This window comes from Salvelinus namaycush, chromosome 10, assembly GCF_016432855.1.
Source record: "Salvelinus namaycush isolate Seneca chromosome 10, SaNama_1.0, whole genome shotgun sequence".
In the NCBI taxonomy this organism is placed as follows: Eukaryota; Metazoa; Chordata; class Actinopteri; order Salmoniformes; family Salmonidae; genus Salvelinus; species Salvelinus namaycush.
The window spans coordinates 15,017,536-15,042,181 of record NC_052316.1 but is presented as its reverse complement, the minus strand read 5'-3'; the positions used below and the strand labels follow the sequence as shown (position 1 = coordinate 15,042,181).

At 45.1% G+C, this 24,646-nt stretch overlaps 1 protein-coding gene and 1 pseudogene across 3 annotated transcripts; both read left to right on the top strand.

Annotated features, from left to right (window-relative positions):
• Positions 1–233: 233 nt before the first annotated feature.
• Positions 234–13,708, top strand: LOC120054748 (rho GTPase-activating protein 45-like). 3 transcript variants are annotated; one of them, XM_039002315.1, is made up of 22 exons: positions 886–1,022; positions 1,344–1,483; positions 2,247–2,658; positions 4,744–4,887; positions 5,019–5,103; positions 6,526–6,598; positions 8,068–8,275; positions 8,400–8,461; positions 8,609–8,800; positions 9,029–9,199; positions 9,442–9,579; positions 9,743–9,939; positions 10,094–10,215; positions 10,357–10,446; positions 10,596–10,697; positions 10,786–10,949; positions 11,119–11,307; positions 11,454–11,591; positions 11,703–11,938; positions 12,088–12,319; positions 12,487–12,601; positions 12,737–13,708. In XM_039002315.1, the coding sequence occupies exons 2-22, from the start codon at positions 1,355–1,357 to the stop codon at positions 13,096–13,098; spliced, it is 3,561 nt and encodes a 1,186-aa protein (XP_038858243.1). In that variant the 5' UTR covers positions 886–1,022; positions 1,344–1,354; the 3' UTR covers positions 13,099–13,708. The 3 variants fall into 3 exon arrangements, with proteins under 3 accessions (XP_038858241.1, XP_038858243.1, XP_038858244.1); XM_039002313.1 differs by lacking the exons at positions 886–1,022; positions 1,344–1,483 and adding an exon at positions 234–807; XM_039002316.1 differs by lacking the exon at positions 886–1,022 and having other exon boundaries at positions 1,325–1,483.
• Positions 13,709–14,599: 891 nt separating this feature from the next.
• Positions 14,600–24,646, top strand: part of LOC120054445 — a 32,216-nt pseudogene continuing 22,169 nt past the window's right edge.

The following is a 24,646-nucleotide window of genomic DNA, read 5'->3' as shown; positions in this document are numbered from 1 at the left end:
TGAGTTCCAGACCGACTATATGTGCATTCAGTTCGCTTGATTTGTACTGAATGGAACGTTGAGGTACGTTTGCTCCCGTTTGGGGGGTGCTGCAAGGTGTGGCTTGAAGCAATGAGTGGCGTGTTTAAAGGGCAGTGGCCATGCTGACAGCGTTTTCCCAACCCACAACCTCCCCGTTTTCAATTGGTCTTTCAGTACAGTACCCTTTCCGTTCAATTGAACGTTACAGAACATAAATCGTACTGTACGCAGCCCAGGACTGCTGCCAGACCCTTCTGACAGTAGGGGATAGTGAGGTATTCTCAATCGGTGTTAGAGCTATTTAACTCTTGTTGGAGGCATCGAATACGTTGTACGCTACTGGTTTACTATAGAAATGTTCTGTAAAAATGTTTTATAGACATTGTATTGCAATCCTCTAGCGCCCCAATCAAATGGAGAGCATTACATCACATGCGCTTTTCTTCCCTTGAGAAAAAAACACTGGAGCGGATGTCGCGGCGGCACTGACTGTTTGTGGTGAGCTGTCAGTGAGCTTCAACGCTCAATGTGTGGTAGCGAGGCAGCAGAAAGCGTGGCTGAAGCTTGGGACCGATGGAACAGCAGCGCCTGTAAACTGGCAGAGCACCAAAGAAGTGGAGAATCGGGGGGTGGGTGGGGGGGTTGTGTATGAATTTCAAAGAAGTCGGGATGGACGGCAAAGGTACATTGAAGATGTTCTCCCGAAAGAAAAGGGAATTGATAAAAACCCCTTCCATCTCGAAGAAGACTCGAGCAGGAAGCCCCGGGCCACAGAGCTCATCATCAGTAAGTAGCACATCATCTCTGATTTCCTCCTGTCACTCAGACAGATTTCCTATACTGTCTGTCCGCTGCTGAGAAGCTAGGGGAGTTGGGGGACAGCATGACAGATGTCAAACTTCAGTAGATTGTTTAGACCTGACCTCAATTAAATGGACTTCACTTATCATAGGTTATGGACCAGCAATGACATGTTTAGTGGGGTGTTTTGAAGGCTAAAGGTGAGCATTTTAGGTGATTTATATGGGCAGTAGCCTATCATTTAATTCATTTAAAGTAGCCTAGTGGGGGAGAGTTATACTATTGGGATATTTGGGTGAATATCTGAGGACGTTGTTGATGAATACTTAAAAATAGTTGGATTAGTCAATTCAAAATAAACCTGTTAGTCACTAACGTTGTCTGCAGAATGACTCATTTTTTTAGTTTCTCATTCATTGGAAAATATTACTGTGGGTTAGTAAGCCAGTATTGGTTCGTCACCTGCAAGATGAGTCTAGTTTAAAAAGTGACTCCTGCTAAAGATGATGTTAAAACAATAGGGACAGAGACCATGCTGAAACGTGGTAGCAAGAATAGTTACAACCCATACTCCACGGGCCAGAGAGTTAAGAGAGAGGAGGCTAAAGCCAAGAACAAATTGGACAAACAACCCAATAGACCCAACGTCTGGCTCAAACAGGTATGTCAAACACTACCAATTGAATAAGTTAGCCACCTAGGTTTTATACATTTTCCTCATGAGAAGGAATGAGTGTTATTATTCTCACTGCTTTGAGACTATCTGTCCTTCAAATACCTATTTCCGTTTATAAAACATGTCTCTGCTTCATACAGTATGCTACACTTTCAAATTTAAAATGCAGTACCATAAAAGGTGTTCTTGGAATAACATGATGCAAGGTCTGCTCTAGTTGTCTTAGTTGCGCCTCCTACTGGCAGGGTGTGAAGCTGGCGCTATTTTCATAACCACACCGTACACCTGCCATTGATACTGTTTAGACTTTAAGATGTGTACGTTTCAGGCCTCTACACTACATCACTGCATCCACGACTTGTAACAGCTAGACTCTGATTTAGCTATTATTTAATCAACTCTGGCATTTATGTTAGGTGTGTTGTAGTCCATGGACAAGTTGGGACACTTGATGGGTTGATTTCATAACTTTTCCGTCATGTCTCATCAAACTGTACAAATTGATGTTGCTTAAAGTGGCCCGAGTTTCTGTTTTCGGAGCGCTGTTTCAGGGTGTGGCAAGAAGCTGAGTCAGGAAGTGTTACACAACACAGGCTCTTGTTGAAGTCTCTGTTCGTCTGTTTACCAACAACAGCCTGCCAACCACTGGCCAAGAATATCAGTCACATTATTGTCCTGATGTTTTTGCGTTACCACAGATGTCACAAGTCCTTCTCCCTCTCCTCTCCCCCTCCTCTCTCTTACCCAGCTGTCTATTCTCCAGGAGCAGCCTCGTCGTGATGCTATCGACACCACCCCTTCCTCAACCTCATCCTCCTCCACCCTCTTCCCCATTCCCGGTGCCCCATCGGACTCCTCCGTGTCCTGCCCTGGCACCCCAAGTGTCCAGCACAGCAAGCTGGTGGGGGTGGGCTGCCCGTCCCCAGGGGCCACCATGAAGAGGCCCACCAGCCTCAGCCGTCATGCCAGCGCCGCGGGGTTCCCTATCCACTCATGGGTGTTCACCAAGGGCCAGGGGAAGGGGGCTATCACCCCCACCACCTCCCAAGACAGCTCAGAGAGCATGGCCATCGAGGTGGAGGACATCCCCTCTCTGTTAAGTAACGTGGCCCGCTTTGCTGAGGCCGTAGAGAAGTTGAAGGACGTTGTATTGGGGGAAGGTGAGTGGATGTAGGTTCACATAGGTTTGTGCACTTCTCCTTTGTCTGGCTAAGGTTTAGCTCTGAGAGAGGTAGAGGACACAAAGGCCATGTTTGAACATGGTGCTTCTCCAATGCTCAAAGCCCTTTAGATTGTAAAAGGGTGCAGGGGGGGAGCCTTTTCAAAATACAGTTAACCAACTTCTATGCTCAGTCTCTGGAGTCTTGATGTTCATTTGGCTCCTCTAAGACTGTTAGAGAGGCATAAGAGCTTATAGATGGGACAACTTATCGTCAGATATTTCATTGTGCACATGGTTGAGTGGTCCTCTGTCGGTCCGTTGGTAGAATGTGGAGCTTGCAGTGCCAGGATAGTGGGTTCGATTTCCGGGACCACCCGTATATAAAATGTATGCACGCATGACTGTAAGTCGCTTTGGATGAAAGAGCCTGCTAGATGTATTACTATTATGATGTGCCTTTGTTATTGGGAGTGCTTTTGGCTGCAACGTGACAATCTGCTATTGTTTCCCAGTCTTATTGTTCTCTGTGTGGATGTCTAAATTCTCCACTACTCCTACCTGATGCGCCACATGTTAGCATGCGCTCAGAACAATGCTGTTTTGGTTCCCCTCCTCACCCCTCCTGTTCACCACGTGTTGTGTGTGGGAGGGGAAAGGCGGGCTGGCTGGCTTTGCACAAGCGACCCAGTTCTCTTGCTCGAGATGTAACAGCGACCACACTCCAGCAGGAAATCAGTCTCCTGTTTACTGCAATTTCTGTCTGTACTCAAGCAAAATGGCTGGTCCAACGGTTTTTCTGCTAAAATGACTTCAGGGAATTAGGCCCAAAAACAGACATAGTTGCCTCAGATAAAGGATTTTTCCATTTTCATGAGGCAGGCTGATAATGTGTAATTTATTTTATTGATGCAATAAAATACAAGATGTGCAACAAGTGATGTAACAATTTTCAACTTGAGAGAGTTAGGCCAACAAAAATGGTCTCACTTTGGAACATGGGTTGTTTGCTCTAAAAGCGATGGAATGGTTAGGGTGTCTATACCTTAACTTATTGTAACCCCCCCCCACCCTGTGACTGTCGTATTAATCTAAACAGGAAGCTATGATGCATGGCAGAGCGACCTCGTTTCATACTTCCTCCTCACATAGTCCAATGCGTTAGTCTGACCTGTGACCTTGTCAATACCACAAGACTGCTTCCAGTCCATCCTTGTGATGTTCTGAGATGAACCTCCCCGTTTGAACCTATCACATGGTCAATATCTGAAATTATGTGCTCCCTTTTAAGTTATGAACCTATCTCTGAGTTAAATTCTGACAAACCACAACCATCTAAAACTGAAATATATTTGATACGAGATTATCCAGGAACTAAATCGACATACAAGTCTATGCACAGAGTCACATAATGCCACCAACATGTTCATTTAGCTAGTTTCAGTTTCTATAGTAAGCGTCTTGGAGCCTTTACCATCCTCCTTCTGACATGCCCTCTAACTAGTCCACCCGCTATGGCCTCCTGGTCCCATTCCATGGGCCAGCCACTTTGACAGACATGGACATTGAGATGGAGGCCAAAGGGGAAAAGAGGAGGAAGGATGGCTCTACCAGCCAAAGGATCTGCTGTCTGTGAGAGACAAGAGGAAGTGGCCTGCAGACGTCACTGCTGACATCAAAGCTGTCCCTACAACCCATCTGTCTGCCGTCCATGTTACTATTCATGATGTCCAGACATTGGTCATGAATCACTCCCTCTCAACCTCTAATAACCTGTAATGACCTCTAATACTGTGACCAACCCTAATAGTCTGTCTATAAAGATGATCTCCGTGTTATTTGGATTCCGTGTTGTGACGGTGAGCTCCGTCACATACCTCAGACACAGCCTTCTATCTCCCCAACACCAACCCTATCACTTCCGGTTGTAACTAGTACTCGATAGATGTACAAAATGGTAGGTTAGGCTCATTCCTCTTTGTGTGTGGCTGTAGACAAGTGGGGTGCTGTGTATTATGAATGGCACAGGATCCATGTCTCTCCTGTCTGTGTCTCTGACTGTCTCTTTCGCTCTCTCTGCCTGTAGACAAGCAGGAGAACCGTCGCCCTCTGGCCCATGAGTGCCTGGGGGAGGTCCTGAGGGTCCTACGACAGGTCATCAGCACCTACCCTCTCCTCAACACTGTGGAGACCCTTACTGCTGCAGGCAAACTCATATCTAAGGTTAAAGGTAAGACTACTGGCTGGACCAATCAGTGGTCTACTACCTAGGGTCAAAAAGTCCATGTTTTTAGCACAAAGTCAATGAGTTAAAATGACCGAGATGGCCTAGAATGAACACATTCATTATTTTGATTGCAGGATTTCACTATGAGACGTGTAATGACACAGAAAAGAAGGACTTTGAGAAGGCCATTGAAACCATTGCAGTTGCTTTTAGTAGCAGGTAAGTATTTGCTACATCTGTTTCTCAGTATGTATTGTCATGAGCTTGTAACAGTATTTCATGGATCCTGAAATTAACCAAAGGTGACACCGTACGTCACAATGCTTTTTCTTTAAAAAAAAAAATCTTGCGATGCAAGAACACTTCTCTGGTACAGAGTAATGGGACATGACCATGTGTCCTCAGTGGTCAGGTCGAGGTGGTGGTGTATGACGGCAGTAGAACTGTAGAAGTACAATGTACGTGTGTGTGCACATGTGCGATAGAGAAGTGGAGCTTCACACAGTGACACATTTGCATGTGGCTCAGTAGAAAACAGGAAGTGTAGTGGTGGTTTTCTTCTCTTCCGTAACCTAGGACACAAAACCAAAACGCAGCCATTTGGCCTCTGTTGTCTCAACAGATTATCTACAGACAGAGAATAGATGCTTCCATCCTCGGATACAATGTGTAGGTGTGATAATGGTCGTCTGGATACAAACATATCACTCTCAAAAAAATTAATTTGCGACCAACTGGCTCAAATAGGTCTTATGTTGCAACATTTGAATTTTTTTTTTTTTTTACATTGGATAAAAGTAGAGACTCGGTGCTACAAAATGGTATATCATACACTGCATTTGAGGAACAATGGGAAAGTAATTCTGCTTTGAACTTGTAAACTCACTTTTTGAGAAAATGGCCTTTGAATGTTTTGATACCTACTGGAGAGCTCTCCTTTGTCTACAACTATTCAGCATTGTTCACACCCTCTTAAGCCATCCCCATCTATCTCTTTAAGGGTTCACATGTGAGGTCATGTGCTTAACAGTGAGTAGTGAAGTAAAGATTAAGACTAGAAGTGGTAAAAGTAGTAGCCTACAATAAGGAAAAATTCCAGTTAAACAGGAAGTGTCCAGATAAAAATATTTTGTAAATATTAGATGACGCTTACCCAGACACACTTGTCAAAATTAATGGGTCATGTGAAGGAAATGCTATAACCCCCAGCCACATATTGCCAAGCTAAAACATATGCTCTGATATGTGTACACTATATATTGTACATAGGTCTATTTAAAATTGTAAATAGAAATATACATAATTCAAAAGAACGCTTGTTCACTTCCTGGCCCTGCACAGTACATACAACCACAACAGGGCAAAGAAGACAGAGGAAGTTATATGGCCGGTGCGATTGCACAGAGCCTGGCATCAACCACTTCCTGATGTTTTTTTTCTCTCCTTGTCTCCTTTCCTTGTTTCCTTTTCTTTCCATGACCACCGATAGGGGAAGAACCCGAAATGTACCCTTCACATTGCTTTAACCTATAAAATCCTATTTGATCTACAAATTTTCCCTTTTTATTTTAGTCCTTCTTCTCTCTCCATCTCTGATGGAAGTACTGTCGGTGTAATGGCCTCTGTCTCTGTCCTCCTCAGTGTGTCAGAGCTGCTGATGGGGGAGGTGGACAGCAGTACCCTACTGTCCCTGCTGCCAACAGAGAAGAGCAGGGTGAGTGGGGGTTAATTTGGCTTTCTTGGTGTGCATGTGGCAGGAGGTGTCGGCTCTCAGAGCGGATGTTTGTGGGCAGCAAGGCCAGCTTCCTGGCAGTGACACAGTGTGTCTTTATCTCTGCCTGTTCCTCTCCCTCGCTCTCCTGTTATAACAACACACACAGGCCGCCTCAGACTCCACATAACACAGTTCCTTCTATCTCATTCATCAATGCAGCTCCAATACTGACACACTGAATTCAACAGGCCTGCACACACACACTGGGGTTATTATTGCCCACAGTCTGTGCCAAATCCTATTTTCATTGGAAGTTTCAAGTTTTTATTAGTCATATGTACAGGATACTTACTTGCAGGTTCCTTCTCGACAATGCAACAACAAATAATGAAAGATAAGAATATGAACATAAAGTAAATGGCTCAGTAGAATAGAATAAATATTTTAGCAGAAGTATAAAACAGGAAGGCAAGATTTATAGTCCAATATTTACACATGTTTTGGGGAAGGGGGGATTAGGGAGCAAGTGTTTTAAATTGTGCAGTATTTAATATCCATCATTCAATTGTACATGCCCATCCCTGAGATGCCACTAGGCATTGCTCTGTTCCACCATTATTTGTATTGGCTCTGGTAAACACGGTGTACCGAATAATTTAGCAATAAGGTCCGAGGAGGTGTGGTATATGGTCAATATTCCACAGCTGAGAGCTGCTCTTATGTGCAACGCGGGGTGGCTAGACACAGCCCTTAGCTGTGGTATATTGGCCATATACCCCAAACCCTGATGTGCCTTATTGCTATTATAAACTGGTTACTAACGTAATTAGATCAGTAAAAATGCATGTTTTGTCATACCCGTGGTATACTGATATACCACGGCTGTCAGCCAATCAGCATTCAAGACTCGAAGCACCCAGTTTATAATATACTAAATAGCAGGGTTGGGGTTAATTCCACAAATTCTCCCTGTAAATTCCATTTAATTCAAATTCAAGGTCAGTCTTTGAATTCAGAAAATTAAATTCCCCTCAACTCCAATGTTAGGTCATTTCCAAGAATTCAATTTCCAATTAAATTCCTTATTAAGGCTTTCAGGCTGATCGTGGAACTGTTCAGACATCCTCGCTGTATTGGAAATATAGAAATACATGTTGAAATGATTTAAAACAAATCCTGCAGTTAATTGTTTTTATACTAAGTGCATTCATTCCAATAACTGGGAAATGTAAAAATATTGAATTCCAAAGATCAAATGTTTTAACAATTTCAATTAAAATATAAACAGTCTCATTCCAATTCTATTCCCATTTCATAACTTGAAGATCGTTGAATTCTAATTTCAACATAGGTTCTTCACTTCATGATTGAATTCAATAATCGAATTGGAATTTCTGCTATATAGTACAGAATAAGGTACTGTTCTCAGTATTCTTGAGTGGTCTGAAACTCTTTCTCTCTGTGTCCAGTCTATGGAGAACCTGTACGGGGTGTCGGGTCAGGGGCTAGAGGGAGCTCAGATGAGGGGTGACCTGCAGGACTTTGGCCGGGCCGAGGAGGTGGACATCATGCTGCAGCGAAGTGAAGGGGGAGTGGACTCTGCTCTGGCCTACGCTAAGACCATCTCTAAATACATGAAGGACCTGATGAGCTACGTGGAGAAGAGGACCTCACTGGGTGGGTAGACAGACACCGCAGACAGTTCCCTACACATAATAGTGGAGATTTAGGTTGACTCTTATAACCTGACTGTAACGTATTATTGATTTGTTGATTCACCCATGTATCTTTCCCCATCCAGAGGTGGAGTTTGCCAAGGGCTTACAAAGACTGTACCAGTCCAGCAAGCACAGCATCACACATGTAAGCCCTAGTGATATTGTATTTTATAGTAGAAGGAGTTAAGGAAAGGAATACCTAATTCACTCTCGTCAAAATGATTACATCCAATTCAAGAGGCTCCTGTGATGACAATGCTATTTCCCCTCTCACCACTCCCATATCTCTCAGCCCCACATGCCCTTCTACTCCATCTACTCTCTGGCTCTGGAGCAGGACTTGGAACAGAGCAGTGGGATGCAGCAGGCCACCTCAACACTGCACAACCAGACCTTCCTACAGCCTCTGATGCAGCGTAAACACGAGCATGAGAAGAAACGCAAGGAGGTCAAGGAACAGTGGTACCGTGCCAAGAGGAAACTGGTCAGTTCCTTGCTAGTGCTATTTATGCAGTGTGTTATCTCTCTATTTATATTATCTCTCTCACATTGCCATGATGTTTACGGGTATACATGTTTTACCGTTTTGAGAATGATTTGACAATAAATCAACAAAAAGTATCTTTAAAAAAAAAAAAATTGTTTTCTCTCTCAAGATGTTGCCCAATTTGTGCCTAAAGACTGATTCTGTGTACCTGTGTTTGGGATCCAGATGGAATGTGAGTCTAACCTGCGAAAGGCCAAGCATGCCTACATGGCTCGCTGTGAGGAGCACGACAAGGCCAAAGCAGCTGCTAGCAGAGCAGCAGAGGAGGATGGAGGAGGCTCTACCACCAAGTCTCTGGGCAAAAAGTTACGAGTGGAGGAAGATGCTCGCAACAAGGTCCCCATCACTGCATATGTTATTTTTCCTCCATTCTCTCTCCTCTCCACTCTTCTACTCATCTCACCTCCCCCCATCTCTCCTCTACATGTCTCGCCTAGTCTCTTCTCTCCCTCGCCTCTCCAGGGAAGTCTGCTAAAAAGCCGAATGACTGCAAGTCGTTGTCAAAGCCTATGGCCATATTTCATTGAGTATGTATGCCATTAGCCTAGCTGAGAATTGACCACCGTGTGTGTGTTCAGGCTGAAGAGGCAGAGGCCACCTACAGGACATGTATAGCAGACGCCACCACCCAGCAGCAGGAGCTGGAACACGTCAAGGTCAATGTGCTCCGACTGCTGCAGGAGGTCATCAAACAGAGTGACCAGACACTGCGCTCGGTCAGTACGCACACACACACACGCAGACAATTTGTTCAGCGCGCCTTCGCCTGGTGGCCAGTCGGTTTAGCTTACATTCCACTCCTTGCACTCCCTGTGATGGAATGTAAGCTAAACCTTCTCCTCCACCACATGACTAAACCATTCCTCTCCTTCCTTCCAGGCCACCATCTCGTACTACCAGATAATGCACATGCAGACGGTGGTGTTGCCGGTACACTACCAGACTCTGTGTGAGAGCAGTAAGCTGTATGACCCGGGCCAGCAGTACGCTGCCCATGTCAGAGACCTGCAGCTCACTGAGGAGCCTGAGGTCACCTACCAGTTTGAGCCCTACACTGCCACTGCAGCCTCCACACAGTGAGTCACTCCTAGCCTTAAAGCATAATTAAAAGCTTTAAGGTTTGTTAGGTGTCTATGGGCACTCGGTCACTTTACACCAAGTAATAAATAAGAGGTAATAGATTTACATTAGTATAATGTTTTTTGACTGGTTTTATATCTGTTAATTCAGGCATCCAGCTCGACCCCTTAATGACAGCTTCAACACAGACCAGCAGAGCAGCTCTGAGGGTCAACCCAGCACCGGAGAGACCACGACAGGGGAGGACCTCAGCGCTGAAAACGCCAGAAAGAGTATGTCAATTTGTATGATATTGATGCGGTTCTTACTGTCTTGTGCCGTCTCACCATGCAAGACGTTAAGTCAAGACAAAACAATGTAGACCTACATGAGATATTTGTGCTGTTCATGATAACCTTGTGTCCCCTTCCCAGGACAAGGCCACAAATCGTGGGGTTCTACAGTGAGTGATGCAGACAGTGTAGAAGGGGAAGGTGGCCTGGAATCTCCTACCACCAGTTCAGGTAAGGCATTCTCTCTCTCTCTCTGTCTCTCTATCTCTGTCTCTCTCCATCTCCTGCAGTACTGTAGCTGTGTGTGTGTGGTGTGTGGTGTGTGGTGTGTGGTGTGTGGTGTGTGTGTGTGTGTGTGTGTGTTGTTTTGTACGTTTTAGGTGACATCAGTAAAATGGCACGCACCTCCTCCACGGGGACCATGTCGTCCAACGAGGATCTAGATGAGAAGGACGGGAACGTGGCCTCCTTCGAAGCACCAAGTAAGACCTGAGGTCTACCTCCTCTCTGTTTGCCAATTATTACATAATTCATGCATTTATCAATTTATCAATCATTCTTTATCTGCAGACATAAATGGCATGGAGCCTGAGATTGCGGTTCCAACTGGACCTTTCCGGAACATTGGGCTCTCCAAAGCCGCCCAGACTCATCGGCTGCGTAAACTCCGCACCCCGTCCAAGTGTCGGGAGTGCGACAGCTACGTGTACTTCCAGGGAGCAGAGTGTGAGGAGGTGAGAGATAAGACCATCTCCTTCGTCACCTTTGAAAGCAATAGACTTTGGCTGCTCGGTTAGCTGATTACATCTGTTTTGCTGTGTGAATGACATCTGACTTTCATTGGTTATCATCCTGGCCTCTAACCTCTTGACCTACTGTATGCCCCCCTGTCCTCTATACCAGTGTTTCCTGGCATGTCATAAGCGGTGTCTGGAGACGTTAGCCATCCAGTGTGGCCATAAGAAGCTGCAGGGTAGACTCCAGCTGTTCGGCCGAGACTTCTCCCAGGTGTCCAGCGGCAGCTCTGACAGCATCCCCTTCATCATCACTAAGTGCATTTCCGAGATCGAGAGACGAGCCCTGAAGATGAAGGTGAGGGAACGGGGGATGAAGGGTCTGTTTTTTGAAAGGAGTGTAATGGTTGCCTCTATGAATGCATTATATTCTTTCTCCTTCTCTATCCTTCTCGCAAAACATTTTCCCCTCTCTTCCCCATTGGTCTCCATCTCTCTCTGCAGGGTATCTACAGAGTAAATGGGGTGAAGACTCGTGTAGAGAAGCTGTGTCAGGCCTTTGAGAATGGCAAGGAACTAGTGGAGCTCTCGCAGTGTTCCCCCCACGACATCAGCAACGTCCTCAAGCTCTACCTCCGACAGGTACCTTGTAGCTGTTTCAGCCTCCATATTTGATTGCGCTTATCATGGGTTGTCTTTGGATAAGATGGCTACAAACGAAGATAAAAAATTCTCCCGCTCTGTCCTCTACAGCTTCCGGAGCCCATCATGCCGTTCCGCCTGTACAACAGCCTCATGGGGTTAGCCAAGGAGAGCCTGCAAACTGAGGGAGGGGAGGCCGGGACGGGGAAGGGGCCAGAGCTTGTGGATCTAGGACCAGATACGGACCCAGCAGTCCTGGCCGTGGTGGATAGACTTAGGGAGCTGGTGAAAGAGCTGCCCAAGGCTAACGTAGCCACGCTGCGCTACATCGTACGCCACCTGCGCAGGTGAGCAGCTCAGAAGAGCATACTACATTGTTTACTCACCTTTTTTTTTTCCTGACACAAATCATTACAAACGAGGATTCACAACTGTGATCATGATTACTTGTTTTAACCTCCGTCATATCATCGTTCTTCCCAATCTCTGTCGTCAGGATTGCGGAGTTGGAGCAGGACAATAAGATGAGTCCCAGTAACCTGGGCATCGTGTTTGGCCCCTCTCTGATAAGGCCCCGGCCCACAGGGGCCACAGTGTCCCTGTCCTCTCTAGTGGACTACCCCCACCAGGCCCGCATCATAGAGACTCTCATCGTCTTCTACACAGTCATCTTCCAGTCCAAATCCTCTAGCACCAGCAGTCGCCCATCCTCCATCTCCATCCAACAGGTGTGTTTTTGTGTGTCTGCGTGACGTTAATAATATTTGTAACATACAGGAAGAATGTATATGCTTTCATTTCAGCCACACCCAATAGCTCAACCAATACCAGAGTTGGAAGGTTTGAACTCAAGTTCCCTGTTTTAACTCATGTTTGTCTCCCACTGCTGGTGCAGAGTGTCAGTGTGGATGTTGATGAGAGCAGCAGTGCCGTGGTAGCTGAAGGAGAGGAACAGGAAGCCAAAGAGGAACAGAGCAGAACAGACTCTGACAAGATGGAGGAGGGCTGTGGTAAGAGGTGTTTAGATGGATTTGAAGAAGAATTACTACACCTTTGCCTTTGATTTGAGTTACATTTTTATAACTTGTATTTATCCAGGTGACCAGTGCCACTTCATTACAGCCCTTCACTTTTTCTCCATGCAGGCAGTTTTCCAGGTTCCCTGAGCTCCAGTGAGCAGATTGTGGACTCTGACTCAGAGCTGGATGAGACTGGAAGGGGGTCCACACACCGCCCACACTGCCTGGTCAAACAGGAGAGCGAGGTCAGCACAGAGGATGACCAACTGAACTGCAGGGATAGTCTGGAACTCTCCAGCCAGTCTGTACCCCAGACCGACCCGGATCCAGACCAGGAGAGTCCTGGTCCCGATGCCTCGGACCACGACCCCCCTGAGCCCCCAGACAGTGAGCCCCCGGACCTGGAGGTATCTGAGCAAGAGCTGAGCATCTCCCTGGCTGAGCTCAACATGAATCAGTCCAACAACTATGTTCTGGGCCATGTGTGAAGCGAATCTCAGTTTGGTGCCGAGGGACAGGGAGCCAGAGTTTGTGTAAACACGACCTGTGCAATGTGTCAACCTCACTGAAAGTCTTTACTGGAATTGCATGATGTATGAAGTTAAAGTTTTATATGTACTTCAAGAGGATGGATCCTGGTTTTAGCTTTGGTATTAGCATGTCAGCATTGAATATACTACATGACACATCCCTCATAGACACTTAGTTATAGCTGTTTTCTGCCATCATTCATTATAGTTCTAACCAGCTGTGACTTAATAATTTGGAAAGTAAGTACCTTCTAGATTATCGCTGTGCCAGTTTGTATTTCAAATATTTCTTTAGGGACGTTGCTCTTTAAAGCTTGAATAATGTCCAGTAGTGAGGGATCTTTGTCTTGTATGTGTGATTTGTGTGTGCGATGCATTTCTAAGATAATTATTCCAGGTATTTAAAGTGCTGCTGGTTTTATTTCAGCACTAAAATTGGAAAAAAAATGCATTTTTACATTTTGTGTTTTTATAAATTGTATAATTTTGCCTTACGTTGGATGGATTTGTCATTATCGGTTGAATCACTTTTTGTCAATGTTTTGTAATAAAGAGTATGCTATTATAAATGTTATGCCTTATCCTTGTAGCTCTTTCATTGAAACTATAGCCCCGTTAATACCTGGCGCTAACCCTTTGTCCTGATCTTATCCACATTCTGATTGGGCACATTTTAAGAACAGGTGTAGATGATTAAGACAATGTGATCCGATCTTCCTGACCACCACCTGAGGTAGTCAGGCATGTATTGTGTCTGGATCAGTCAAGGCTGGTGGTAGGGGCTATAGGACGGGCTCATTGTAATGACTGGACTGAAATTAATGGAACCAAGTCAACATGAGGTTTCCATATGTTTGATACCGTTCCATTGATTCTATTCCAGCCATTACAATGAGCCTGTCCTATAGCCCCTACCACCAGCCTCCACTGGTCTGGATATCAATCAAGTGTAAACAGATCTGAATGGTCAAACCATTTAAATCATTATACTGGCCTCAACTCCACTGAGTGGTAGCAGCATTAACTTAAGGCAGTAATTGTCATAAAATAAATTAATATTATTTTGAAATGATATCTGTCAAATAATTTGCATACAGCGAGACACCAGCTAATCTGATCACAATGCAGACACAGTGGACGGATAAGAGACATTCTTATACAATGTGTAGACGTGACAAACCTTGTTCAGATAGTTATTGGAACATATTGCTCAGATCATGAAACTCACATGTTAGCATAAGGTGTAAACGAGGCTTATGGGCACTAACCAACTACAGTATTAAGTGTGATTGCGGTATCACTGTTCAATGAGAGAATGGCATTAAAAAAGGGAAGAAGGAACCAGAAAGTTAACCAAACCAGTTGACTAATGTCCATCTCATACCGAGACCTCCCCCCCCACTAAACAAAGAATGAAGGCTGGTTTAGTAATCAGGAAACGGTCACTGGTTAGGCAAATGTTTTAATAATAGTCCTGTAAGGCCATTGACGTAAACATTATCCACAACATTTGAATTTTGTTCAAGCCCTTTCCCTGCTCAGTCCGAGCTGCCCACACTACAGTAGATGGCTCACTTCAGCAAAAAGGTATGTGGACATTTACTTTTTACAGTTAATTTACCTTGCTAAGGTCATTAGATTAACACCTTCAACCCAATGGCACCCATGGTTTATATTTCTACTTGCTAGTTTTAAAACTTGCTTTGCACTCCACCAGTTGAGGTTATCTATTAACTGTGTTCCCCTTTATATAAGCCTAACAACAATTGTGATGGGAAATGACACAATCAATGTGAACAACTTCCATTCGTGTATTGTTCCAACGATGTCTGTTTCAAGATTTATTGTACAAAATTACAAACCTGTACTAACAAAAAAAATCCCTCGCTTCATCCAAAGAAATGTGAGGCCAGCTGTAGAATAATCCATGAGTAAACAGCCGTATTGGCTCAGTGGTGGCTCACCTGCTCTTTACAAACAGTGCAGTGTAGCTAAAGGAACAAGAGTAGAATCAGAAGGAACTTTCTCAAATGTACTAAAATCCCCATACATCTGAATAAACAATGTATTGTAGTCATAAGAAATGATTAACAATACAGAGAAACTGGTTAGGAAACAGCCCTAACAGTGCAATCAAGATATTCACACTCACATTGAAATCCTCACTGGACCAGCCTGTGGGTGATATATCACCCAGCAGTCTCACTGGGTCTGATGATCTTTACTACCTGTCACAGCAAAGAGTTAAGAGCCCAGGTAAAACACTTAACGTCATGACCGATAAAAATGTTAAAGACATGCTCCGGCGACTACTAAGGCTTTTTCTAACCTCCCGCTTTGGGCTGGATGTACCAATGGGTAGTTTATAGACATGCATAATATATGAGCAGAATTACTGTCTAACCCCAATTAGCCACAAAATCCCTAGTTTGAAAGAGTCTTTCTGGAAGCTGTGCTGCGCCAAGTATGACTCTAAGTATTCAAACCCCACACATGCAATTATCTGTAAGGTCCCTCAGTTGACCAGTGAATTTCACACACAGATTCAACCACAAAGACCAGGGAGGTTATCCATTGCCTCGCAAAGAAGGGCACCTATTGGTAGATGGGTAAAAATGTAAAAAGCAGACAATGAATATCCCTTTGAGCATGTTAAGGTATTAATTAAACTATGGATGGTGTATCAATTCATCGTCACTACAAAGATACAGGCATCCTGCCTAACTCAGTTGCTGGAGAGGAAGGAAACTGCTCAGGGATTTCACAATGATGACTTTGAAACAGTTACAGAGTTTAATGGCTGCGATAGGAGAATACTGAGGATGGATCAACAATATTGTAGATACTCCACAATACTAACCTAATTGACAGAGTGAAAAGGAAGCCTGCACAGAATAAAAATATTCCAAAACATGCATCCTGTTTGCAACAAGGCACTAAAGTAATACTGCAAAAAAGGTGGCAAAGCTATAAACTTTTTGACCTGAATACAAAGTGTTATGTTTGGGGCAAATACAAAACATTACTGAGTACCACTCTACATTCAAACATAATGGTGCCTGCATCATGTTATGGGTATGCTTGTAATCGTTAAGAACTGGAGGAGATAGTTGTACAATGAGCCTTTTCATATAATGTGGCAGCAAGACTGGTCATTCATACTGGATCCATTGAACCATGAAGCATAGCTAAAACTATAGCAAAGTTTCATATTTTCTGGCTACTACAAGACAGGTCATTCATACTCCATTACACCATGAAGCATAAAACAATAACTAGTGAATATCAATTGCTTCCTTTTATGTGATTTGGGTATCATATCTTCTTTACAACTAATGTTAGTTAGCTATTTGTGAAAGTTGATACAGCTACTATACTGAACAAAAATATAAACAAATCAAATCAAAGTTCATTTGTCACGTGCGCCGCATACAACAGGTGTAGACCTTACAGTGAAACGCTTACTTACAGGCTCTAACCAATAGTGCGAAAAAAGGTGTGTGTGTATGTGTGTAGGTAAGTAAAGAAATAAAACAGTAAAATTAAATTTGAAAATAACAGTAGCAAGGCTATATACAGACACCGGTTAGTCAGGCTTATTGAGGTAGTATGTACATGTAGGTATGGTTAAAGTGACTATGCATATATGATAAACAGAGAGTAGCAGCAGCGTAAAAGAGAGGTTGGGGGGGCACACAATGCAAATAGTCTGGGTAACCATTTGGTTACCTGTTCAGGAGTCTTATGGCTTGGGGGTAAAAACTGTTGAGAAGCCTTTTTGTCCGAGACTTGGCACTCCGGTACCGCTTGCCATGCGGTAGTAGAGAGAATAGTCTATGACTGGGGTTCTTAGGGCCTTCCTCTGACACTGCCTGGTGTAGAGGTCCTGGATGGCAGGCAGCTTTGCCCCAGTGATGTACTGGGCCGTATGCACTACCCTCTGTAGTGCCTTGCGGTCGGAGGCCGAGCAATTACCGTACCAGGCAGTGATGCAACCGTTCAGGATGCTCTCGCTCGATGTTGCAGCTGTAGAACCTTTTGAGGATCTCAGGACCCATGCCAAATCTTTTTAGTTTCCTGGGGGGAATAGGCTTTGTCGTGCCCTCTTCATGACTGTCTTGGTGTGTTTGGACCATTCTAGTTTGTTGTTGATGTGGACACCAAGGAACTTGAAGCTCTCAACCTGCTCCACTACAGCCCTGTCAATGAGAATGGGGGCGTGCTTGGTGGTCCTTTTCCTGTAGTCCACAATCATCTTCTTAGTCTTGGTTACGTTGAGGGATAGGTTGTTATTCTGGCACCACCCGGCAGGGTCTCTGACCTCCTCCCTATAGGCTGTCTCGTTGTTGTCGGTGATCAGGCCTACCACTGTTGTGTTGTCTTCAAACTTAATGATGGTGTTGGAGTCGTGCCTGGCCATGCAGTCGTGGGTGAACAGGGAGTACAGGAGGGGACTGAGCACGCACCCCTGGGGAGCTCCAGTGTTGAGGATCAGCGTGGCAGATGTGTTGCTACCTACCCTCACCACCTGGGGGCGGCCCGTCAGGAAGTCCAGGATCCAGTTGCAGAGGGAGGTGTTTAGTCCCAGGTTCCTTAGCTTAGTGATTAGCTTTGAGGGTACTATGGTGTTGAACGCTGAGCTGTAGTCAATGAATAGCATTCTCACATAGGTGTTCCTTTTGTCCAGGTGGAAAAGGGCAGTGTGGAGTGCAATAGAGATTGCATCATCTGTGGATCTGTTTGGGCGGTATGCAAATTAGAGTGGGTCTAGGGTTTCTGGGATGATGGTGTTGATGTGAGCCATTACCAGCCTTTCAAAGCACTTCATGGCTACGGACGTGAGTACTACGGGGCGGTAATCATTTAGGCAGATTACCTTCGCTTCCTTGGGCACAGGGACTGTAGTCATTTAGGCAGGTTGCCTTAGTGTTCTTGGGCACAGGGACTATGGTGGTCTGCTTGAAACATGTTGGTGTTACAGACTCAATCAGGGACATGTTGAAAATGTCAGTGAAGACACCTGCCAGTTGGTCAGTACATGCCCGGAGCACACGTCCTGGTAATCCGTCTGGCCCCACAGCCTTGTGTATGTTGACCTGTTTAAAGGTCTTACTCACGTCGGCTACGGAGAGCGTGATCATACAGTCGTCCGGAACAGCTGATGCTCTCATGCATGCCTCAGTGTTGCTTGCCTTGAAGCGAGCATAGAAGTGATTTAGCTCATCTGGTAGGCTCGTGTCACTGGGCAGCTTGTGGCTGTGCTTCCCTTTGTAGTCTGTAATAGTTTGCAAACCCTGACACATCCGACGAGCGTCAGAGCCGGTGTAGTATGATTCAATCTTAGCCATGTATTGATGCTTTGCCTGTTTGATTCGTTCGTCGCAGGGCATAGCAGGATTTCTTATAAGCTTCCGGGTTAGAGTCCCGCACCTTGAAAGCGGCAGCTCTACCCTTTAGCTCAGTGCGAATGTTGCCTGTAATCCATGGCTTCTGGTTGAGGTATGTACCTACAGTCACTGTGGGGACGTCATCCTCGATGCACTTATTGATAAAGCCAGTGACTGATGTGGTGTATTCCTCAATGTCATCGGAGGAATCCCGGAACATGTTCCAGTCTGTGATAGCAAAACAGTCCTGTAGTTTAGCATCTGCTTCATCTGACCACTTTTTTATAGACCAAGTCGCTGGTGCTTCCTGCTTTAATTTTTGCTTGTAAGCAGGAATCAGGAGGATAGAGTTGTGGTCGGATTTACCAAATTGAGGGTGAGGGAGAGCTTTGTACGCGTCTCTATGTGTGGAGTACAGGTGATCTAGAATTTTTTCCCCTCTGGTTGCACATTTAACATGTTGATAGAGATTTGGTAGAACTGATTTAAGTTTCCCTGCATTAAAGTCTCCGGCCACTAGGAGCGCCACCTCTGGGTGAGTGGTTTCCTGTTTGCTTATTTCTTTATACAGCTGACTGAGTGCGGTCTTAGTGCCAGCATCTGTTTGTGGTGGTAAATAAACAGCCACGAAAAGTATAGCTGAGAACTCTCTAGGCAAGTAGTGTGGCCTGCAATTTATCACAATATACTCTACTTCAGGCGAGCAAAATCTAGAGATTTCCTTAGATTTCGTGCACCAGCTGTTGTTTACAAATATGCACAGACCGCCCTCCCCCCCTTGTCTTACCGGAGTGTGCTGTTCTATCCTGCCGGTGCAGCGTATATCCCGTTAGCTGAATATCCATGTCGTCATTTAGCCACGATTACGTGAATCATAGGATATCACAGTTTTTGATATCCCGTGATCGTACCTCATCTAATTTATTGTCCAATGATTGCACGTTGGTGAGTAATATTGGCGGTAACGGCAGCTTTCCTACTCGCCTTCTGCGGGTCCTGACGAGGCATCTGGCTCTTCGTCCTCTGTACCTGCGTCGCTTCTTCTTGCGAATAACTGGGATGTTGTCCCTGCCGGGCGTTTGGAGATGATGTGAGTCTTGCTTGTTGTTGAAAAAAAATCTTTGTCTAATCCGAGGTGAGTGATTGCTGTCCTGATATCCAGAAGCTATTTTCTGCCATAAGATACAGTTGCAGAAACATTATGTACAAAATAAGTTGCAAATAACGCAAAAAAACCCATATAATAGCACAATTGGTTGGGCGCCCGTAAAACTGCTGCCATTTCTTCCGGCGCCATTTTACCTTTACACAACATGTATATATTTTCCAAACGCACAAATAGCTTATTTCTCTCAAATTTCCTGCACAATTTTGTTTACGTCCCTGTTAGTGAGCATTTCTCATTTGCCAAGATAATCCGTCCACCTGAAAGGTGTGGCATATCAAGAAGCTTATTAAACAGAATGATCATTACACAGGTACACCTTGTGCTGGGGACAATAAAAGGCAACTCTAAAATGTGTAGTTTTGTCACACAACACAATGCCACAGATGTCTCAAGTGTGCAATTGGCATGCTGACTGCAGAAATGTCCACCAGAGCTGTTGCCAGAGAATTTCATGTTAATTTCTCTACCATAAGCCGCCTCCAACTTCATTTTAGAGAATTTGGTAGTACGTCCAACCAGCCTCACCACCACAGACCATGTGTATGGTGTTGTGTGGGCGAGCAGTTTGCTGATGTCAACGTTGTGAACAGAGTGGCCATTGGCAGCAATGGGGTAATGGTATGGGCAAGCATAAGCTACGGACAACGAACACAATTGCATTTTATCGATGGCAATTTGAATGCACAGAGATACCGTGACGAGATCCTGAGGCCCATTGTCGTGTCATTCATCCACCAGCCATCACCTCATGTTTCAGCATGATAATGCACAGCCCCATTTCGCAAGGATCTGTACACAATTCCTGGAAGCTGAAAATGTCCCAGTTCAACCAAGACCTGCGTACCCACCACACATGTCACCCATTGAGCATGTTTGGAATGCTCTGGATTGACATGTACAACAGCGTGTTCCAGTTCCTGCCAATATCCAGCAACATCGCACAGCCATAGAAGAGGAGTGGGACAACATTCCACAGGCCACAATCAACAGCCTGATCAACTCTATCTGAAGGAGATGTGTCGCGCTGCATGAGGCAAATGGTGGTCATACCAGATATTGACTGTTTTTCTGATCCACGCCCATACCTTTTTTGTTTAAGGTATCCATGACCAACAGATTAATATCTGTACTATGTCCCGATGTCCTGAGTAGTCTGTTCTTTCACCAATCGATTGGTCGAAATTGTAAAACGACACTAACATAAGGCAGTATGCCGATACACAAGAACAATACCAACTGGTGAGTGAACATGGGAGAGTGACATATAAAGCGGAGGAAATGATGAAGGTAATGGAGTCCAGGTGTGAATCATAATGGTGCACATAATGATGAGTGCCAGGTGTGCGTAATGATGAATCCCAGGACAGGTGGTTAGTACTCTGGCGACTTCGTACGCTGGAGGAGAGGAGCAGGAGCAGACGTGGCAATTGCCATTGCCAATATGTAAAAATAGCCTACATAAAGCCAACAAATAAAATCATTGCAGGCTGCAGGTAGAAAATATCCTGATTAATCACATTGGCTACACATGGCCTGTCACATTGTAGCAACTATTATCTTGGTCCAGCCCAATCGTGCTTGCAAACCTTGCAACATTGTATGAAATATTCTGGGCCCTCAGAGTTTCCCCTGCCAGTGAGCTCAGGACAGACAGACACATTATTCATTACAAGATTTAGGGTTTAGTGAATGATTTGTCCCAAATACAATAATTTTAGTTTGTGACTATTTAGGACTAACTTATTCCTTGCCACCCATTCTGAAACTAACTGCAGTTTTTTGTGAAGTGTAGTAGTTATTTAATTCGCTGTAGTAGGTGATGAGTATAATGTTGAGTCATCTGCATACATAGACACACTGGCTTTACTCAAAGCCAGTGGCATGTGATTAGTAAAGATTTTAAAAAGTAAGGGGCTTCGACAGCTGCCCTGGGGAATTCCTGATTCTACCTGGATTACGTTGGAGAGGCTGCCATTAAATGGATCCTGAGTGGTGCAGCGGACTAAGGCACTTCGTCGCAGTGCTGGAGGCGTCACTACAGACCCGGGTTCGATCCTGGGCTGTATCACAACCGGCCATGAACGGGAGCCCCATAGGGCGGCACACAGCGTCGTTCAGGTTAGGGGAGGGTTTGGCTGGGGTAGGCCATCATTGTAAATAAGAATTTGTTCTTAACTGACTTGCCTAGTGAAATAAACAAATTAAATTAAAGAACACCCTCTGTTCCGTTCGACCGGTAACTCCTTTTCCACAATATAGCAGGGGGTGTAAAGCCATCACACAATAGTTTTTCCAGCAGCAGACTATGATCGATAATGTCAAATGCCGCACTAAAGTCTAACAAGACAGCTCCCACAATCTTTTTAACATCAATTGCTCTCAGCCAATCATTAGTCATTTGTGTAGGTGCTGTGCTTGCTGAATGTCCTTCCCTATAAGTCTTTAATTTTTTTTACTCTAAAATAGCATTCTATCTAGTCAAACACCATTTTTCCCAAAACTTTAGTAAGGGTTGGTAACAGGCTGATTGTTCTGCTATTTGAGCCAGTAAAGGGGGCTTTACTATTCTTGGGTTGCGGAATTACTTTTGCTTCTCTCCAGGCCTGAGGGCACGCACTTTCTAGTAGGCTTGATGAAGATTGCGCCGAAGAGGATGGCTGATGTTTTACATGCTCCTAACCAACTGTGCTATTTTGTTTGTTTTTTTGCATTGTTTGTAACTTATTTTTTAACTTATTTTGTACATAATGTTGCTGCTACCATCTCTTATGACCGAAATAACTTCTAGACATCAGAACAGCAACTACTCACCGTGAACTGGAAGAAGTTTTTTCCTTTAACGAGTCTGACGAGAAGGATATACTGCTTTCCCGGGAACAGGCCCAAATCCCCGTCATTTGCGTGAAGAAAAGGGGGAGCAGATCGGACTGCCTTCTGAGAATCCGTAAGCAAGCGAGTAAACTCCCACTGCCATCCGTCCTACTGTCTAACGTGCAATCATTGGAAAATAAAATTGATGACCTACGATTAAGATTATCCTACCAACGGGACATTAAAAACTGTAATATCTTATGTTTCACCGAGTCGTGACTGAACGACGACACGGATAATATAGAACTGGCGGGATTTTCCATGCATCGGCAGAACAGAGAAGCTGCGTCTGGTAAGACAAAGGTTGGGGGTGTGCGTCTATTTGTCAATAACAGTTGGTGAGCAATGTCTAAAATTAAAGATGTCTCGAGGTATTGCTGGCCTGAGGTAGAGTACCTTATGATAAGCTGTAGACCACACTATCTACCAAGAGAGTTCTCATCTATATTGTTCGTAGCCGTCTATTTGCCACTACAGACCGATGCGGGCACTAAGACCACACTCAACCAACTCTATAAGGCCATAAGCAAGCAAGAAAATGCTCATCCAGAAGCGGCGCTTCTAGCGGCCGGGGTCTTAAATGCAGGCAAACTTAAATCAATTTTACCTAATTTTTACCAGCATGTCACATGTGCAACCAGAGGAGAAAAATATTCTTGACAACCTTTACTTCACACACAGAGATGCATACAAAGCTCTCCTTCGCCTTCCATTTGGCAAATCTGACCATAATTCTATCCTCCTGATTCCTGCTTACAAGCAAAAACTAAAGCAGGAAGTGCCAGTGACTCACTCAATATGGAAGTGGTCAGACGACACGGATGCTACGGATGCTACAGCACGAGAGCACAAGCTGTTCTGGATTACTGTGTGATAACGCTCTCCATAGCCGATGTGAGCGAGACCTTTAAACAGGTCAACATTCACAAATCCGTGGGGCCAGACGGATTACCAGGACGTGTACTCAAAGCATGCGCGGACCAACAGGTAAGTGTCTTCACTGACATTTTCAGACCACCATAGTCCCTGTGCCCAAGGAAGCGAAGGTAATCTGCCTAAATGATTACCGCCCCGTAGCACTCATGTCGGTAGCCATAAAGTGCTTTGAAAAGCTGGTCATGGCTCACATCAACAGCATCCTTCCGGACACCCTAGACCCACTCCAAATCGCATACCGCCCAAACAGATCCACAGATGACGCAATCTCAATCGCAATCCACACTGCCCTTTTCCACCTGGACAAAAGGAACACCTATGTGAGAATGCTGTTCATTGACTACAGCTTAGTGTTCAACACCATTGTGCCCACGAGCTCATCACTAAGCTAAGGACCCTGGGACTAAACACCTCCCTCTGCAACTGGATCCTGGACTTCCTGACGGGCCGCCCCCAGGTGGTAAGGGTAAGCAACAACACGTCTGCTACGCTGATCCTCAACACTGGGGCCCATCAGGGGTGTGTACATAGTCCCCTCCTGTACTCCCTGGTCACCGACGACTGCGTGGCCAAACATGACTCCAACACCACCATTAAGTTTGCTGACGACACAACGGTGGTAGGCCTGATCACCGACAACAATGAGACAGCCTATAGGGAGGAGGTCAGAGGACTAGCAGTGTGGTGCCAGGAAAACAACCTCTCCCTCAACATGAGCAAGACAAAGGAGCTGATCGTGGGCTACAGCAAAAGGCGGGCCGAACAGGCCCCCATTAAAATTGACGGGGCTGTAGTGGAGCGGGTCGAGAGTCTCAAGTTCCTTGGTGTCCCACATCACCAACGAACTATCATGGTCCAAACACACCAAGACAATCATGAGAGGGCACAACAAAACCTATTCCCCCTCAGGAGACTAAAAAGATTTGGCATGGGTCCCCAGATCCTCAAAAAGTTCTACAGCTGTACCATCGAGAGCATCCTGACCGGTTGCATCACCGCCTGGTATGGCAACTGCTTGGCATCTGACCGTAAGGCACTACAGAGGTTAGTGCGTACATCCCAGTGCATCACTGGGGCCAAGCTTCCTGCCATCCAGGACCTATATAATAGGCGGTGTCAGAGGAAAGCCCATAAAATTGTCAGA

Excerpts from the sequence above, each read along its gene's own strand:
- LOC120054748 (XM_039002313.1), top strand. The coding sequence starts at position 670 with ATGAATTTCAAAGAAGTCGGGATGGACGGCAAAGGTACATTGAAGATG. Across the intron at positions 4,888-5,018 it reads ACTCATATCTAAGGTTAAAG|GATTTCACTATGAGACGTGT; the intron begins GTAAGACTACTG and ends TTTTGATTGCAG. Across the intron at positions 9,940-10,093 it reads GCCACTGCAGCCTCCACACA|GCATCCAGCTCGACCCCTTA; the intron begins GTGAGTCACTCC and ends CTGTTAATTCAG.